Source organism: Calypte anna, chromosome 3 (assembly GCF_003957555.1).
Source record: "Calypte anna isolate BGI_N300 chromosome 3, bCalAnn1_v1.p, whole genome shotgun sequence".
NCBI lineage: Eukaryota > Metazoa > Chordata > Aves > Apodiformes > Trochilidae > Calypte > Calypte anna.
The window spans coordinates 101,257,128-101,276,630 of NC_044246.1; the positions used below are offsets into that span (position 1 = coordinate 101,257,128).

At 41.0% G+C, this 19,503-nt stretch overlaps 1 protein-coding gene across 3 annotated transcripts in view; it reads left to right on the forward strand.

Annotated features, from left to right (window-relative positions):
• The window catches only part of LPIN1 (lipin 1), a 77,317-nt gene that overhangs the window by 10,527 nt on the left and 47,287 nt on the right, over window positions 1-19,503 (forward strand). For 2 of the 3 annotated variants that reach the window (XM_030446845.1, XM_008495027.2), the window contains exon 2: window positions 11,015-11,071. The exons of the other annotated variant lie outside the window; for it this stretch is intronic. In XM_030446845.1, the coding sequence (XP_030302705.1) occupies window positions 11,015-11,071 (57 nt within the window). The remainder of the gene's footprint in view (window positions 1-11,014; window positions 11,072-19,503) is intronic. 3 annotated transcript variants of the gene reach the window in all.

Below are 19,503 nucleotides of genomic sequence, written 5' to 3' on the forward strand. Positions count from 1 at the left end.
CTAATGTCAGGTGAGGTGGATGGGGTGAGAGATGGCAGATCCAGAGGGATAGGGCACTTGCTGGTAGGGAAAAGGTTTCCCTTCCACTGAGCACCCATATGAAGTGTAAGAAAGAACTGGGTTGCATCCAGTCCAATAATGCGTTCTCTTAGGTTTGGTTTGGAGATGGAGGGAGCCTTCAGCCTCCTCTGAGGAGGGCTGCCAAAGGCCAGAGGCATTGTCCTTGAGCCTTTCCTCACACGCCATCTGGGGAGGGAGCCTCAATCCTAGCTGCTCCAGGGATTCCCAGAGCTTCCCTGGGGCTTCCACCTCTGCTTTCACATGGACTCATTTCCTCTCCACCCACGTTAAAGGGAGAAAAATAGGATACTAAAGACTTTTTCCCAGATTTTAATTCAGTAGGAAGAGAGGGTTCATTCGAACCCTCAGGATTCGTTTTTGCAAAGGCAAAAATCCCGTTGAAGTAAATAGCCCTGGAAATCTTGTCTACCTCTCCACTTCCTCCAGAGGGAACTCTAATCTCGTTTAGGCTTTGGCCAAAGTTAGGGAAGATGCTACTCCCTGGGGATCTGCAGGACATTTCCACATGGGAAAGGCAGTCCTTCGCTTCAGCTGGCTTGTGCCAGGGCATGCCTATTGAAAACCACTGGCTTTATTGACTTGGTAGCATCAGTGATTTATTTTCTGCTTTGTAAAACGGCTTTACGTATCTCTAGACAAGCATCCCTGAAACCAGGACACTGGGAACGATGGACCAGCACACCTCTTGACACTCCCTGACCTTGGAGCAGCCAAGCAGCACGTTCCTCCGTGGGCCATGCACATTAAGCAAACTTTTAAGCTCATCCTGCACTGCCTGCATTAATGTCGTCTTACTCCTTCTTGTATTAATAAAGCTGGTGACAAGCCAGTGAATGACCGATCAGACTTTAGAATGTTAGCATTAGGAAGTCCTTCACTTGCTTAAATTAGGGAGGATTGCACAGAAGAGAGGCACAGCCTTTCCATTTTGTCCCTGTACAGCATGTGGCAAAGTGGGGCACAATGGAAGCTTCTAAGCACTGCTAAATTCAAGCAAACAGCAGTATAGAATGTCTTAGTGCAATTTTTTTTGGTTTGTAAGACCCGAGATAATTTAATGTTGACAAAAAAGGAGCTCTTCTGACTGCAGTACTGATTTTCAGAATGTATTCATATTTGTTGTCATTTTTCCACTGCCCATAAGAGCTTTGCTGAAGAAAAACCCCTGATGGAAGCAGCATGCTTTGGGCAAGTACGAAGCCAGATCTATCCTGTGGGGGAAAAGGGTGAAAAATGGAGAGGGAAAAGAATAGGGGGCAGTTACAGAAATGGTCTTCCTGCAGCAGACCACAGGTCCACTTAGAGAAAAGCACTTTTTTAGGTGCTCTGTGTCGTGCCATCTTAAGGTAGGTGAAACAGATTGTGTACTAGCAATGCTCCACTCCTGTTGCTTAGGAAGGGAATCCAGGTTCTTGATTACAGTTGTCTAAGGTAAGAGGGACAGCCCCATGATCTGATCCCACTTAAGAAAGGTGGTCTTGAAGTCAGGGGAACTGTTCTCCGTCCTTGAAGTCAGATAGGTGCATCTGGGCTGAATATAGGAGAGTTTCTCACTATCACTAACACTAATAAACCAACCCAGAGGTAGGAGTTTTTCTCCTGCTCAACAGATGCCACATAATGTGTATTGCCACCTGGGTGACAAAGGCTCTGAAAGGGTAGTCCTGTGTCGCCACCTTAAAAACAAGAAAAAGCTGGACCTATGTGCTTGCTCTCTGCAGGAATCACTTTACATAGCAATAATTACACTGTGGGCATTGCATAATGAAAACAAGTAAATATCCTGAAGCCTGCTACAGTGAGCAGATTATCTCTTGCTCTCACTGTCTTGCTCTTTGCTGATGTTCTAATCTGTGAGGTTAATTTCAAAATGGATCCTGACAATCTGGAGTATCAGGAGGTGTTAATTTTTCACAGAGCCCTTAATGATCCTTCATCCATTTGAATGCAGGAGTACTTTAAATCCAACATACTCTGTACGAGTTATTTACAAAATGGAGTTTTAAATTCCTTGCTTTCCCTTCTAGGAAAAAGCAGCCTTGTGTAGGTAACAAAAAATACCATTCATGATCCTCCACTGACAGGGGTGGATCTCTGATGGTCTTGGCCATGATGCTGGGGGAGGTTTGTGTCACAGCTCTTGAGACCTATCACTCAATTCACCTCAGTTAAGGCCAAGGGTTTATTAACATGTTCTAAAATATTTCTAAAGACTTTTAAAGATTTTTATATTAACAAATCCCAAACTTAATCTCCAGGAATAATACCCTCATGCTGCCTTGCATTCTGTGACACTTCTCCCCAGGAATTTGAGTTAAAAACCACCTCTTGTTCTGCACATTTCTTATTCTTCTTAGTCAGCAAAGTCACAGTGTATTTTGATTGGTTTTTATGATCTCCTCCTTCTTCCTAGAAATAGTCCTGAACAGCATGTAGCCTTAGTGAGAAAAACAAATCATGTACAATGAAAGGCACACTTAGCTTTCCCCTCCTCCTTATTTTCTGATCTCCTGGAGAAAATCCAGCAGGGAACTGCTCCCAGAGTCTATTTATGAACTTGTGTTTACTTCTGTGTATACGTAGTCTATATTACATATGAACCCTATGTACTGACCCAAGGAACTCAGAGCCTTTGTCAATACTGAGAAATTCAGTTTCATAACAGTAGTCTGACGTTTATATTGTTTTCTCTATTTTACGTTTAAAAAAAACCAGAGGCTGGATTGTGCAGCAGAGCACAGAAAGCCTCAGATAGTGCCAGCCCCAATGGAAGTTTCCAAACTTCCTGAGCCACCTGTGGTTTGTAGGATTGTTTTTCCTCTCCTGTTGTTACCACTTCAGAAATCTGACCTTGCGACAGAAGCTCTGTCCTCTCCTCGGGAGAAACATATTCATGTTCCATGAAATGACCTAAATTTACTTCCTAAAAGGCTGTGGTGAGCAAACCTCTTTAAAAAACTATGAAGATCACATAGAAGACAGTGATGTGTTTTTTTTGTGGTGTTGTTTTAGGTTTTGGTTGTTTTTTTTTTTTTTTTTTTTTGTTAATAATGTGCATGCGAAGCTTTAAGATTTGAATGCATGAAAGGTTTGAAAGCATCATAGCAAATCTACCTGTATTTTTTTTCCCATGTGGACAGAGAAAAGTGGAAACTCCCCCATTATATATTTTAATTCACTTGTACTTCGATGCAGGCTTGTTATCCCTCTTTCAAGTGTGCCATGAAGCCATATCTTAAAAACTAATGTGTACATTAGTCTGTTGGTACCCTTGCTGACTCTGCATGGTAACTTACACACAAGTACTTAAATACCAGTACTGACTTGAAGCAACTTCCTTCTCTGACAAAATTTAGTCTGTTCTGAATAAACTGCATTCTGATGGTAGGGTTACCACAAATCAATGGGCAGGGGGATGGGAAGCATCACCTGCAGTCTAAAATAGCTATGATAATCACAGAGAAGACCTCTGAGTAATAATCCACAAGCAAAAAAAGCCAGTAAAAAGAGAGAATAAAAAGCCCAGCTGATTTTTAAAGGTTGCCCCCAGCTGTGATCATTACCTCCCACTTGATGCGTTGACATTTATGCCACACTACACAGGCAGCTACCATAGACAAATAGATAATAGTGTTCAGTTCTCAACATGAAAAGCTCATACAGCTTTTCAGTGTACAGCACTCAGTTTTGTGCCTGTCATCTTCCTAACCCCATCCCCACTCCTGAAACTCATGCCCAGATTCACATAGAAAAAAAATGGGATCTGGAAACTGCTTCTGTCTGAAAGCTCCCCACAAGCTTCTGTAAGGTATTTGTGTGTGACCTATGACAAAACTGACTAGTAAGTGAAAACACAAAAGCTCTGCCCAGTGCTACTGAAAGAGCAGAGAGCAGCACAGCAGTTAGAGCAGTTTTTGCTACTGTGTGCTTCTGGGTGCTGCAGAGCCTGAGGATCCAGCATTTGTCACAAACCCAGTTTCTCAAGCCTGTAAACAAAACTGCTCCCTGCTAAGCTCTGCTGCCATACCTGTTTGACCAGAATATGTCTGTACTAAGCCAAAAGCTTCTTAATGACTCCTGCCTTTTTTTCTACCTAAGCATCCTCTGTGTACATGACTAAGCATGTATCTGGAGTCTCAGAACGTATATCGATGGGGCAGGCATCAGCTTGGTCTGTTCTCTACTATGAAAACCCAGAAGTTTTCAGATTCTTCATGGGTGCAGAAGACATATTCTGCCAGATCTAACTCTGAACCCCTCTGCCTTGTACTTAACAGCAAGGGTCCAGATGAGCCAAAGCTTCCCACAAGGCTAAGCCAAACATGTGAGGGCATGTGTGGTCCAGATACCATGGTCCTATAGTTCCACTACCCACCAGCTTTCTGTTCCTAATTGTGAAGAGGAGCAGTTTTTTTAATTCTCCTCTTGTAAAAGGTATGTGTAGCCTTCCTGGGCAGTAGGATGCAGAGCTGCAGCTGGCAGCCACCATCTCCAGGACTGCTGGAGAGGCTGCTCTGTAAAGGAGAGGGCTGGGAGCCCTCTGGGTCTGGAAAGGAGGATGCCATGAGGAAGGGAAGGTGTGATGATTGGGTGATGTGGAAATATCACCTCATGAAACTCCTTTTGGTAGCCTGAGGTAGTTCCTAAGAGGAACATTCTCAGGTGTGGTGTTAACTGCAGTCATTAAAATAGCCACCAAAAGCCAGCAGCAAGGTGTGGCAGTGGGGCCACCACAGCAGCCAATGGAGGCAGCTGCCAAACATGCTCCTGAAGATGAATGGTTTGGTTGAGATGAGGAAAAGGCCTTTATCAGCCATCAGTAGGTGTGTCATATGATTTCAGATAAACAGCTGATAATTCTTGTTGCGAGTGACTAATGTGGGGTTAAGAAATGGGAAGAGTTTGGCATAAAGAATTCAGACCTGGATAAGGCACCAGGCTGGATGGTGAATTAAAAGTCTGGCACTGAAGTCTCGTGCCTTAACCCAGCACTGGGAGGTACTCAACAAGGTGTCTGGCTAAATAATTTAACTGCCATGTAGCATTACACCTCAGGTCCTTATTTTTGTCTTTACTCAAACTCACTTCTGGATATGATTAGCAAACCATTATGCCTGGGCTCTGCTGCAGATTGAAGCAGTCCAACAGTTCCTCATCCCACTGACATTCTTTAAGAAGATTGGAGCTTCAGGACAGAAATAACATGAATAGTGTCTCTTTTTTTAATTTTTTTTTTTAAGAAGTGGCTGTATTATTACAAAACATTCAGCACGTGTCTGAATTTTAAAATAAGATAGGGACCTGAGGCAGTGCAAAATGCAGCTATCCACATTTTCAGCCATGATGGGGGAGGGAGAACATTGTGCTGGCGCTGCAGGAGCTGTTCTGGCTTCCACACTGTCCCTGGAGCAATGCAGGCTGTGAGGGCTGCAGGACTGGGGAGGCTCCAGGCTCCTTGGGGTCTTCCCACCCTATACCTCTGCCTCTCCCTCTGTGATGCCTTGGGATCCTAGAGCTACCAAAATACTTGAGAATAATTGCTCCTTTGACTTGAAAGCAATGATGCAGGCCATGTTTGAGTGAGGTGAGAAAGCAGATCTGGTTACTCCTTTTCTTTGTGCAATAAAGCTTGATTATGGTTTTCATGTTGCAAAGCATTTACCTGTGCCATGCAGACCTCTCTGTACTGTAGTCCCCTATGTGGTCTCCTACATAACAGCAGCTATATTCTCCTAACTTTCTTGTAGAAAGTAAATGTAGACAGGAATTCTCTGGCTTGGTGAGTTAAGGTATTGGGCCATTTGACCAGGCACTCCCTACTGTAGTTTCTGAAAGAGCTCTTTGTATTTGCATTTGTTTGGGATTATTTACTGGTGTCCCAAGCTTCACCTCTTCAGGAGGCTGTCAGTCAAACCTGACTATTTCAGATACTAGGAAAGGTTTTTTCTTTCTTTAGGTCATTTAGAAAGGTAATTTGGTCATTTGCTGAATGTAGGCTTGTCGTCTTATCTTAAAAGAAGGCAGCCCTCCTTTCTCTTTGTTTCTTAAAAGATACTCTGTAGTGGAGACAGCATCCCCTCATCAGAGGTACTGGTTTGGGTCTCTGGAAAAACATCTCAGCTGCTCTTCACTTGGCAACCAAACAGCAGAGACAATGTAAGTCACCTCTGGGCATCAGAAGTTGGACTGTAAAGTCAGATGGTCCCCAAGGGAAGAAATAGGATGCTTCTCTCTGGTATTAGCAGTAACAAAGCATGGGTACAGTGTGTACTTAATTACAGTGAGAGGCATGTAGGAACCAGATTTAAATTACCTGAGTATTTCACAAATGAGGAACTTTGTTTACAACATCTGTTGCATCAGTGTGATGACTTAAACACCAGTCAGGTGATGTTGTGAGACTGAATCAGAAGTTTGAGACAGCAGAGCCTCTTAGGTCACCAGCCTGTCCCTGGGCTGCTCTGCCATGCTTCCCTACAGCTCATTTATGCACTATTTTCTTAATCAGATGTAAAACCTTTCATGTAACAGGGTTTTTGCCAGAAGTTTCTGAGTTTTTTCCACTGTGAGATTTCATTCCTAGAATAGAGCTCCTAAAAATGCAGCCTCATCCTGCCATATCACTTTGTAACAGAATAATAGAATAAAGGCTGGAGGAAACTCAGAGATTGTGTGGTCCATTTCCATGCCTAAAGGCAAATCCAACTATAATTAAACCATTTCTGACAAATGCATGTCCATCTTTCTCTGAAAGATCTCAGCCTTTTCTGATAAATTATGCCAGACCCTGCCTACTCCTGGTTTTTGCTAATGCCTAAATGTTTTCTGTTGCATGTCATGCTCACTGAATCTCTGTATCTCTCCAAAGGAGGCATGGATTACAGTTACCATTTTTTCATTTTTCCTTGCAATATTTTTCTTTAAGATATATTTTTCACTCTAATGAGAGTATGGTGTATAAACTAATCTCTTTTCCTGCAGATATCATGCCATACTATCTGTTACCTCTGACTCTTCTCTTGTTTTACTGCATCTTCTATCTGCTGTAAGGAAACTTGTAATTCATAAATACTTTATATTTACCTGGCAAAAGTACAGCTTTGCTTAATTTTGCCACACTAGCCAGAATAGAGTCATGAGTCTCTTTTTAGGGGTCAAAAGGAAAAGTTTGCTTTGCACCACAAGTTACAGTTTTCTTACGACTATTAATAAATTTACCCTGACAGTTTAGGAGGCTATTATTCTTTTTAGACATCAGGAGAATTGATCAACAAGGCTTGAGAAACATTCACATTCCTGGAAGGAAAAAAGATTCAGGAAGTTCCAGAGCAGATCTGGATCTCTGAGCTACAGTGGTGCTCGTGAACTAAACAATAATACTGCCCATCCTCTGGCCTCGATCCTTCATGATGTAGTCATCTCCATGCTCCTTCAACCCCCCAAACCAGTTGACTCTATTGAGATGCCTGTTGGAAATACTCCATCCTCATTCCCAAACTGGGAGCTACTAGCTGGCCAGGGCTGCAGCTGTGCCAAACACTGTTCTTCCAGCATCAGGGCACAGACCAGAGTGTCCTGGTGCCTGTGTCCTGACTGTTTAATTTTCTTGTACAGGAATAGCCACTGTGTCCTATTTCACTAGCTTAAGTGCAAGGTCATCATTTCCCTCTGCTAGCTTAGATCTCTAAGGTCAGCAGAGTGACTGTGGAGGCTTGCACAGCTGAAGATCTGATGCATTGTGTCTGCTTTAAAACAATTTTTCTCCTCTCAGTTTGTGTTTCCAAGCCTACTAAATAGAAAAAAGTAGACAGCTCCTAACAATGTCACTCTAAACAATGGACAAAACATCATTCAATAAATACTATATTTTTCCATTAACCACAGAACTGAATGGAAGCTCCTTAGGGTTGTTTTTCAAATGGGAGGAGGGGCAAAGATTAGACAACTTGGAAGATCAAATACTTAGCTGAAACATTAAATGTACTTTTAAATGGCTGGCAGGGATCCCAGAGGGTTGCGTGGTTGTTAACACCAGTACACAAAGAATGTTTTACAGCACTGTATCTGATCACTGTTTTTCAGAGGAACTGAATGCACAGGCAGCAGCACTATTGTACAATAACCAACTCTGTTGCAACACACTGTTGACTTCTCTGCTAATGAAATGTACTGTTTTCCTGGGGAGTTCCTATTATTGTGTTTCTGAGATTTATATATTTAGTCATGCAAGTCTGATTCTTTTAAGATGGAACAAAAGTGAGGTAAAGAAAGAAAGCAAAGAGAGAGAAAGAGAGAAAGAGAAGAAGGAGGGAAGAAGGGAGGGAGGAAAGGAAGGGAGGAAAGGAAGGGAGGAAAGGGAGGAAAGGGAGGGAGGGAGGGAGGGAGGGAGGGAGGAGGGAGGGAGGGAGGAGGAGGAAGGAGGAAGGAAGGAAGGAAGGAAGGAAGGAAGGAAGGAAGGAAGGAAGGAAGGAAGGAAGGAAGGAAGGAAGGAAGGAAGGAAGGAAGGAAGGAAGGAAGAAGGAAGGAAGGAAGGAAGGAAGGAAGGAAGGAAGGAAGGAAGGAAGGAAGGAAGGAAGGAAGGAAGGAAGGAAGGAAGGGTCTGTCTAGTCCTTTTGTGAATATAGATATTTGAAAAGAAATCCACTCATCCGAGCTGTTTTCTAGTTGGTGTGGGTCAAGACCAGGCTGCAAAGGCTGGGGAGAGAGGAAGGAGGTATGAATTAATACAGAAAACCCTTGATCAACTCTGCCAACATGTCCCTGGTGTTTGGAGTAAGAAGGGGGCACCTCTTAGTGCACTCCATGCCTCACAGCCACTCCTTCCAGCTCATCTCCAAAGCAGCTATTCTGGACCCAGCAGTGTGCACAAGTGACAGATTGGTACCCAAACTGGTTCTTGTTTGCACAGCTGATACCCTTTGGGAAATCTGAAGGCTACAGCCCAGCTGTGGGGTGGCATTTTCCAGAGAATGATCCTAGTTTGTTCCCCAAACACTGCAAACAGCCAGCACACGGGTTTCCAGGCTGGCACTTCTCCCTGGGAGATGGAAGTGCTCCTACAATTAAAAAAGTGTCAAATACTGAAGAAATACACAGAAGCCCACTTCTCAGACTGTGGAAAATGGGAGGAAATGGTGATATTTTATATTCTAAAATTTTAGTGTTATCACTGAGCAGTCAACTGCTATGATATCTTAAAGCCACCATATTGGTCAACAAAGCAGCAAGATACCTGTTAAATCTAAAAAACCCACATTAATTATATTAGCTCCAGAATTTGCATGCAACACACAACTGTATTTTAATTAATAATTTAATTGCAAGATCATTTCTATTCACTTGATTATTGGTGCAGTAATACCACTATTTTTGTTTTGCTTCTGAGAGTATGTAGGATAGTTTTGTTGTTAAACCAATGGGTCATATGGAAAGAGTTCTGTTTCTAATTCTGATGTTGACTTCCTTTGTAACACTGATTAAGTAATTAAATCAGGGTGCATGTCAGATTCTATATTTGGAAAATGGAATTATTAATACCTCCTGGCCCATAGGGAGAAGGTTGATAAGTTGTGTTCGAATAGGGTGGTGCAATCTGTAATGTAAGGTATTACCATGAAGAGAGAAGGGCTACATGCCAGACCTCAATTGTCTTCTTTTGATGCTGCTACCCCAAAATTACTTCTCATGTTATCTACCTGAAATAACAGAATGAGTGAGTGAATGTAATGAACATTAGTGGAACTTTTATGTATTGCATCTATCAGAACCAGGTGAATTTACTTCTGTAATACTTGTTTTTCTATTTCTATTTCTGATTCCTCCTTATTTGTTACTGGTTCACTAGTTGAATTTAAATGAGAGTTTAGAAAATGGATTTAGAATGATAAAGAGTGGAATAAGTTGTTTGTTTTGAGTTTTTTGCTTGTTTTTTGATTGTTTGTTTTTTCTGGTGAGCATTTGTGACAGCAAACCTGATTGTATTTGAATGAACTTTTCTAAACATAAAAAGGGATATCTTTCAAGTTATTTGCTCATATCACCATGGTTAGCAAACCTGTAGAATTAGTCTTTTCAGTATGAAATTTCACTATGGTATAAAAAATAGTATAAAAACAAGTATGGGATTTCTCTTCAATAACTCATCCTTTCATTTTAAGCATGAAACCTATCATCTCCAGCAACACCAGAAACTTACACTCTTTTTCTAGTTATGAATTTATTTCAACATGTGTTGCAACTGTGATTTCTTTGGAAATGAAGTGACTATTCACTCTTTCTTCTGTGTATTCAGAAAGGGCTGATCACAGTAATTGTACCACTTCAGCTTTGGGGTACAGCCCCTCTGCTGATGCTCCTGTGGTGCCTGTCACCAGGGAACTACTCAGGGAATAAAGTCCTGGCTCCACTATTCAGTCCCTGAACTCAGGTTGCTGCTCCAAAGGGGCTGAAGTGTGCTCCTCTTTTCCTAAAATATTCCCTCTCCTTTCTTGCTGTATAGTAGAGGCCTTTCTGTACCACAAAGAGATCTAGGAATGCCCTATATGAAAACCCAGGGTGGGATTACTGCTCTGCCTCTGTCCTTTGCATTGGGCATCCCCATCCTGCAAAAGAATGAACAGGTCCATGCTTCTTCAGAGCTCACAGGGATCCCCTGCTTCATAGCTGTCTTCAACTTATGATCTTACTAGCAGAGGACTAAATCCTTCTGTCAAAAATCTGAAAACTGAGATGGTAGAAAGACAGAATTGAGAATATCTCTCAGTACAGATAAAAAGTAAGGATAAGAAAAGGGCAATGTGGCTTACAAAGAAATCACAGGAGAGGTATCCATTAGAGCAGCTGAGTTTCAATGACCATCATGGAGGCTGGGATACAATAACTTGTGTGCATATTTAATGCAGGATTATCCCTCATTATTCTTTGTGTCTTTCAGATTCCGTTGATGAAAGATCCTGGTTGGATTCGAAATGTCTGGACTCGCAATCTAAATGTAGGAATTTTTTGTTCATTTACTTTTTACCTTCAGTACCTTAGAGCAAGCCAAGCTAGCAGCCTGATGGTCTTTGGGAAAAGGCAGTGGTTAACTTTTGTCCACCTTCCAGTACCCAGTGCAGCATGGCCAAGCATCACCCTTTGGATGCTGTGTTAACCTATGTCCACTGTGGTATTATTACTGCTGTGAAAGACTGAGCAGTTCTGGGAAAGTGCTGACCCTCACATTTGGCCAGTCCTAGCAGGATGATGTTGGAAAACAGCACAAAAATTCAGAAATTTGAGCACCTGACACAGGCACTAGGAACAGAGTTGGAAAAGCTGTGACAAATGTGGGATGCAAGGCTTGCATCTCAAGCCAGGGAAATTGTGCCCAAGTTCCCTTGATGCTGAAGGAAGAGAGCTCATTCTGTGTGGTGATGGTCACGGAACACAGACACAAATTGGAAAGAAAAATCACTTAGGAGAAGTAATGAGAGTAGGACAATGGCATGTCCTGCCTGGCTATAGAGCTGCCACTGCTGAACAACTGGTAAAGGAGGGAAAGGACACAGATCTAGGGAGCTACCTGATGATTTCCTAAATGACTTTGGAATCTATTCCTCAACAGTGACCTAATTTTAAAGCTGTGGTGGGGCAGGATATTTCGAGGCTGACATGTTTGAAATCACAGCTAGGACAACAGTGTTTCTGTGAAGCACAACATACACGTCTGCTTAGCTGAACTGTTGGAGTGACTGTGCAGCACTGTATAGGTTTCACAGGAAATGGATCAGCTTGGGTGGAGTATAATGTTAGTGTAGCTACACTGCTATCTTGTGTAGGTTCCACTTGGGTGTTTCCATACAACCCACACAGTGCAGTGCAGGATGTACTCCGTGGCTTACAGAGGAACCTTTCTGATCCAGCAGTCTATGGTGACTTGCATGTAGGTCCTTGGTGTGCTCACCTGGCAGCTTCTATGTTTGGGTCAAGATTCCTGCAAAGGTATGTCAGCTTTTATAAATGGAGAACCTAACTTTTGTGATCAGGTTTTTACTACTAATGTCATGGAAACTGGATGGGTGGATAAATTGAACAGGCAATCTGAAATGAGGGTGAGGTTTGTTGCTGTTGGCAGGGACTGGGTCTGGACACCCATTTTAGCACTTGAGCCATGCAGATGGAAAGGTACTTGGGAATTCAAAACACCAGGAAAATAGAAAGCAGAGGATAGCATAAAAATCTGAAAATTTAATGTCTCTCCATTTAGATCTGCATTCAGGTGAGGCTCTGAACCTTAAAAGAACATCTGCATAACCAAAACATGTCACCTGGACTTGCACTGTAACTTTGTAAAAACTGAAGATAATGCATTCCTGTAGCAAGATCAGACTTTTAAAAGAGTCAGTTTAAGTTTTATTTTGGCAAAAATTAGAAATAATTTAAATATATCATTATTAAACTGTTTTTCCTAGACTACTCATAATACAGAAATAAGTAAAGAAGGAGGAAGAATTTTGTAATGTGACTGTGCTCTGTTTATAACGTGCTGCACAGAAGGGAGATCATGGGAAATTAGCAAACCACTAATGATAAAAAAATCAAAAAGCTTTTGCAGACAAAAGGCTTGTTTGCACTAGGCTGTGGGTATGCTTGTAGGGACAGATTAACAGCATGAAACAGAAAGTGAGAAAACCGTATCAAACTGAATCTGCCACAGGAAGCAGAATTACACAGGGTAAATTACATCTGGTCTGGTCAAAGTGGATGAGCAATAGGTATGATCCCAACCCCACAGGAGCAACATGGAAAACATGCCGGGTGAAATGAGCTGGGCTGTCAGGCGGTGCTGCAGGGGAGGGGCAGCTGCTATCACTGGGATGATTGCACAGGGAGGCTTTTTGTTTGTGCTCAAATTGCAGTGTGGGGGTGGGCATGGGAGCAAACCGTGTCTGAATAGTTCAGATCAGAACCAGACATGTACCTTGACATGACTTTGAGCTACCTGTGGGTATGACTTTTTGTTTTTTATTCTGTTAAGTAGAATAATTTTCTCTCTTTTCTGACCAGGCCTTTGTCTCTTCTGGTACTGAGGCAGAGTTTGATACAAAAGCACTACCTGCTTGCCTGCTCCTAATCTTGCTTTTTTAAAAAACATAATTTCCAGCGGTTTGAAACAATGAGCAAGACCCTTGTCTGAAACAGAGTTCACTGGCTTGAACAGAGTTATGTTGCTTTGGGTGAATTGAGCATCAGGTCTGATACTTTTCAGACTCAAACTCACTGGAACAGGGATTCTTTTTGTACCTGATACACAGAACACAATGTTGCTGACATGTGAATAACAGTAAAACAAGTTTATGTTGCTTTTGTGAGAGGAAGCTGCTAGGTTGGAAAGACTGCTCCTGGTCTGTAGCTTGGTCTGCTACTCTAAGGTAAACTGTAACAGGAGTACCAGGAATGGGACAAAGCCTCTGACAAGTTCTCAGATGTGCCTAACAGAATATGTAAAGCATGCAGCCTGCCAGAAAAAAGGCTTTCTACCCCAGAACATGCTGGACCTAACGAAATGGATTCTGCTAATCCCACTGAATTTCCATGGACTTATGCAAAATGCTTCTATATAAGAAACACTGCTGCCAAATTTATGGAACAGGGATAAATGATTTTCATAGACAACTAATCCTGAATGAAGTAATTTTTGCGAAATAACACTGAGAACTAATTTTTAAACAGTTCTTGTATGTATTTTCAAGTGCTTGTAAGCTTTTTTCAAATAACGGGCAGAAATTCATGGACAGAGTTAATCTTCATAGGCTTTTATGTAAGGGCAGAGTCTAGAGAGTGGTAAGTGGATCAGGCAGAGTTGTTAATACATTCATTTACAGTATTTTAATTCTGGATGAGCTAAAATTTTTTGAAATTTTTCAGTTCAATATTGCATTAAATTTTCTTTAATAGTTATTGCCTCAGAGCCATTCAAATATGTCATATTTTGGGGGGCCAGATTACATGATAACTGCTTGTTAAGATAGCAGGTGCAGAACTGAAATAAACGTCAATGTTCTTGCGTTTAAATGCCCGACTTAGAGGCACCAGTAAGTTTTATACAAGTCCTCAGCTTAAATCAGAGGAGTGAACTGCTTAGATAAGAGATAGACTGCACTAAACAATGTTACTACCTGAAAAATTGCTCAGACTTTATGCAAGTAATTCAAGAGAATTTTTTTGTCTGGGACTGCATGTGCAGGGTATAATTCTGTGCCTCAACTTATTTCTAGGATTTCAGAGCAATCTTGATCATTGTATCTTTAGAAGTAACATTATGAGGACAAATTGTCCTAGAAGCACTAAGATTAAGTCAGCTCTGGCAGCAGGCAAGACTGAAAAGATTTGCTTAAGCTAAATATATTTTTAAACGTTATCATGGTTCCACAAAGCTCAAATTTTGCTTGAATAAATGATTATAACAATTATTCAAATGATAACAGTATTTAAAATCCAGAACAAGTGTAGTTCTTGGCATAAATTATAATCAGTAAAATCCCCAGGAATGGAATTGCAAAGAAAATGCCCCAAAAACCTCTTCCCCTCTATCATCTGAGACTTGTTAAAGATCAGAGTAGATATGTGCTGCCAGCCTGAGATGTCCTCACAGCTTGGCACACGCAAAGGAAAAAGAAGACATTGTGAAATGGGGCCAGAGCTCTGGAACAGATTTGCACCCTTGCACCTGCCTTGATGTTAGAGAAAGCCTTGCAGAGGGAAGGCAGATCCACACCTTCAGGTGGAGGATCCACACCTGCTGCACACACTGGATGGGGAAAAGTGAAAAGTGCTCTTTTAAATGAAACACAGAGTCACTTCAAAATTCTACCACCTCAACACTCAAGTTAAGGCTTAGTGAGAGGAAAAGAAAAAGAAAAAAATTAGCAGGGAGTTGGGCTATTTAACTTTATTCAACAAAAATTCATTTCATATGATTGAAAAAGAGGAACTTTTGGGTAAAGCTTGCAGAAGCTTCCCCTATTAGTTCAGTGGCAGGGGAGAAAGTGGTCAGGGTCTGCCTCTACTCCTGACAGTCTGCTCACAATCCTCCCTCTGTCTTTCTTGAGACAAGATTAAAATCCTTTTAATCCACTTTATGTGACAGCCTGAACTAATGACAGTACCTGAGATTGTGCAATAATTTTCAAAGGCAAATAAACCTGCTTTTTGTAACTACAAGCAAGCAAGAGAGAGGGACATTAACCAGGAGAACACAAAACATAGAACAACCACTTATATACCATGCTCTGCACAGAAAGGAAGAATTTTTTTGACACAGTTCCTAACTTAAAAAAATATTGTTATGTTTATTATAAAACTGATTTTAGACACTACTCTCTTGTGCAAGACACAGAATGAAGTTCAAGCTGAGCTCTATTACCACTTAATGGGTAGGCTACCTTAAGGAAAAGCTTTATATCTCTTTATCTTCCTATTATCTTAAGTTGTTCATAGCTGTTAGATCTTGGCTAGCTACAGAAAAGAGGGACTAGTTTGCATAGTAATGAGGTAAAAATACAGTGAACTAATCAAGATGTGTTACTTTAAAACCCCCAAGCAATAATTGTCAGAACACATTTGCAAAAAAAATTCAATATTGGTAGGCAGTCTGATGTAGAAATTGCAGACATAGGGCTGAGAAGAAAGCAGCAATCTTCTCTCCAACAGGACTTGGTTTCCAAATACCTTTTCGTCTTCAGGAATAAGATTTCTATTTTAGCATGCGAGATGTCCAGGATTAGTTAAGAAAAGATTATACTCTGGGAAGTGTAGAAGCTTTGTTTGAAGTTCTCAAAGCATGTTTTGTACTTTTCTGTTCTAAACAAATAATTCTGATCATCTTGCTTTTGATTTGCTGTGCTTTGAAAACAGCATTTCTGGGCAAAATCTTTCCTAGTCATGCACAGCTTTACTTGACTGGTGAAAAGCTAGCTTCTGGGCTGGAGAGCATTTCAGTCCAAAACAGGGTGGAGGGGTTTTCTGTGGAGTTTTGTGTTCATTTAAACATCATGATACATTTTGCTTGAGCAGAGTATGGGCCTGTGTCTGAACATGCCTGTGGAGAAGTCTGGGCTTGGGCTGAAGAAAGATAATGATGATTTCACTGTTATATCTTTAATCTCATGCATCAAGACCACTTTGCTTTATCAGGGATAAAGATTTTGTAAGCTTCCGAAGTTAACATTTAGAGGGCTGAAGCTGGGTTATTTACAGATTTGGAGCTAAATTACTGTCTGATGATATTGGACTGGTACAAATGGACCTCCAGCAGCCTTGATACTTTTACCCTCTCTTGTTCCTAACTTAAATATCCATATACTCTTGCTCTGGCCATACTTGAATCATAGGATTTAATAGATGCTTCTGTTTCTCAGTAGCCAAATATTTTGCAGCAAAGAACTGAGTTTTGACTGTGGAAAGAGCTCCTAGGATATAATGGAAGCATTGAGGTTTTCATGGCTTTGCAAGGCTGTATGTGGGTCTAGAGGGAAAAGAAAGGCTCTTTTGAGAACTTTCATCATCAAGACTTGTTATATTCTGAGAAGGAAAAAAGCCCCTGTGTGGCACCTTCTTGGCTATAGATCCCCCTTTTTTGGGACTGTATTTTAGTGAAGGGGATAAAAACGATGTATCTGTCACAAAAACTAAGTCTGCAAGTACTTGGTTCAGAATCCACTTGGGCTGTGTGATGTAGACCCTTATGTCTTTAGGGCTCATAAGTGTGTTATCATTACAGATGAGAATTTTGATACATGACCAGTACCTTCTGCCCTGCCAGGTGCAACAGTTCCTGGAAAATCACAGTCACACTTTTGATCCTTTGAAAAAATACTTATCTCAGTTCCCCTTTTCACTTGTCACTCCCCTGCCTTAATGATGACTTAAACTTTATAGTAGTTAGGCTTTAACAGTCCTCCTGAGGATGATGTTATCACCTCAACTCTTAACAGTGAGGCCAAAAAAGGAAGATAAGAAATTATGTCCGAAGTGCATTGGCTAGCATGCATGACTATCAGCAGACAATTACAATATGTGGTAACTGTGACCATACAGAAAGCAAAATTCAAAAGCTAAAGTTGGCAAAATGCAAGGAGCTCAGGTGGGGCAGACTTGATGGATGGTGCAGGCCGGAAGCATCACCCTGCATGTGACAGATGGAACTGCTGCAGAAGGAAAGATGGTTTCATGTGGAATAAAGTCCTGTATGACTCCATGTTGGACAAGGGTGGCATTATTTCTGTTTTCAAAGTAAGTTGCTTACTACACAGATCTTCAAGCACCTGATACTGAAACAGTGAAAACAGTCAACCCCAGGAATAGAGACACAAAGCAAAACCAGTGGGACAGAAACTGGCAACAAGTTAAAAGTTAGGGAGGCTCAAAAGTCTTAAAAATCACTGCAACTAAATAATATCTACTTGCATGCAACAAAAAAAAAAAACAAAAACAAAACCAAACAAACAAACAAACAAAAGTTCTCAAATAAACCAAGCACTAAGATGCAGATTAAATGCCAAGATTTACATGCTACAAGAGCCAGCATTATTGTGCCTTCAAACAAAGACAAAATAAAGTACTAGATAATTGGACTTGGAAAGAAAAGAGAGGGAAAAATAATGTGAACCAGAGATTTCAGCAGATTATCATAGATACTCCAAGTATTGTAAAAAAATATTTATTTTAGAAGTATTCATCTCTTAAGATGGTAGGGCATTTAATTAGGTAATAACAGAATCAGAGTCCAACTATTTTTTAACATTTACACTGGAATAAAACTAGATTAACTCTTAATTTGTACTTCCTAAATTACTCCAAGTTTGATACTAATACAGAGTATATCAGCACCAGACTATGGAGTCTACTTATGAGTTCACTATAAGTTAAAAGCTCAACTTTTCTGTTCACTGAATAATTTTTACATGCACATTGTGCATGCATTAACAGTTGCAGTCCTGCATAACCCAGATACTACATGGCTGAACATGAACTCCAGTTTTTAGTGAGGGAAATTCCACACTGATAATGCTGATAATGCACTGAATAATTAACTTTTTGTTTGAGTGGTTATTTTTCTCTCAATTTTGCAACACACTTGCTAGGAAAATCTAGTTTCCTCAGGTAGAATCCCTCGCCTCTGTGAATTCATGTAATCATCTCTAGGAATCTGTTTTTGAATTTTATTAAAAAAATAGCTCGCAGACTTTTTTAAACCCAGTTTTACTAATTTAAAGAAGACTAAATAGCTCAATTTTCTTATTATTTGTATTTTCACAGTAAATATGACCCCAGATCATAGGCTAGAACTCTGTTGTGCCAGAACTGTACAAACACAGAGTGAATATGTAAACTATAAGCGCTTTGGGACAGGAATTGAGTTAGGTAATGGATGGATATAAACAGGCCAGGCAAGGACTGGGAGTAAAAACTTTCATGAGACAGTCCTTCAAAAGTTTGTGGACAGTCTTAATTCAAAATTTGGGAATCAAACTTCTGTTGGGCAGCAAAATACCTCCAGAAGGAAAAACCTGTCAAGGGAAAAACAGTACAGGAGGAAAATGGTAATGGTTCAGAACTTTGTAATTCCTGAGTGCATTTTGGAAATTACACTGGCAGGAACTGTTCTCTTGCAAGGGCAGAGCATGTCTTGTGATGACACTCCCTCAGTCACCTAGTTTTGTGGGTAACTCTGGATTACTTCTTCAAAACCATCCTTGAGCATACTGCTCACCAAACTCTGCAATGGGATGAGCCCAAACCACAGCCATGGCATGCTAGGGCTTGGATGGTCTGGAAGATTGTGTACTCTTGCTTGGTCCTTTGTATAGATGTAACTGAGAATAGTTATGAGATGAAGTGCAGCAAAAGACTGCAAGGGTCTCAGAATCAGTTGGCAGAGGCTGTTCTAGAGAAATAATCTGAGGAATACTGCCCTGCACTGTGGTCAAACCATCAGCAAGAACAGTGAAAAAACACAGAAGGATGAAGATGGTGTCCTGCTGTTAACAGAAGCACAGTTGCTGTGCAGGCATTTGGCACTTCATGTAGCATCTTTCGTGTATCATGGTTATATTTACATGGCTCTGTAGGAAGAGAGAACATGACCTCACACATATAAGCATTAAAAATGCTTATATGCTTAAAAACCCACAGCATTATTCTGTGGATTATTTTACATAAAGCAGCAAAAGACTGGACATGATAAACAACTGAACACAATACTGTACTTCCAAATGGAGGCTGCAGCTGCTGGCTTTCTGAAAGAGGCAGAGAAGGGTGTTGTCCAGGCTGTGGAAAGACAGTGGTTTTGATTCAGTGTTTTATAATAACGTTTTTATTTGAGTGCAGGAGTGAAAGATCATAGTGGAACAATATGTTAGAGCAGTCCTGGATGGTGATGGC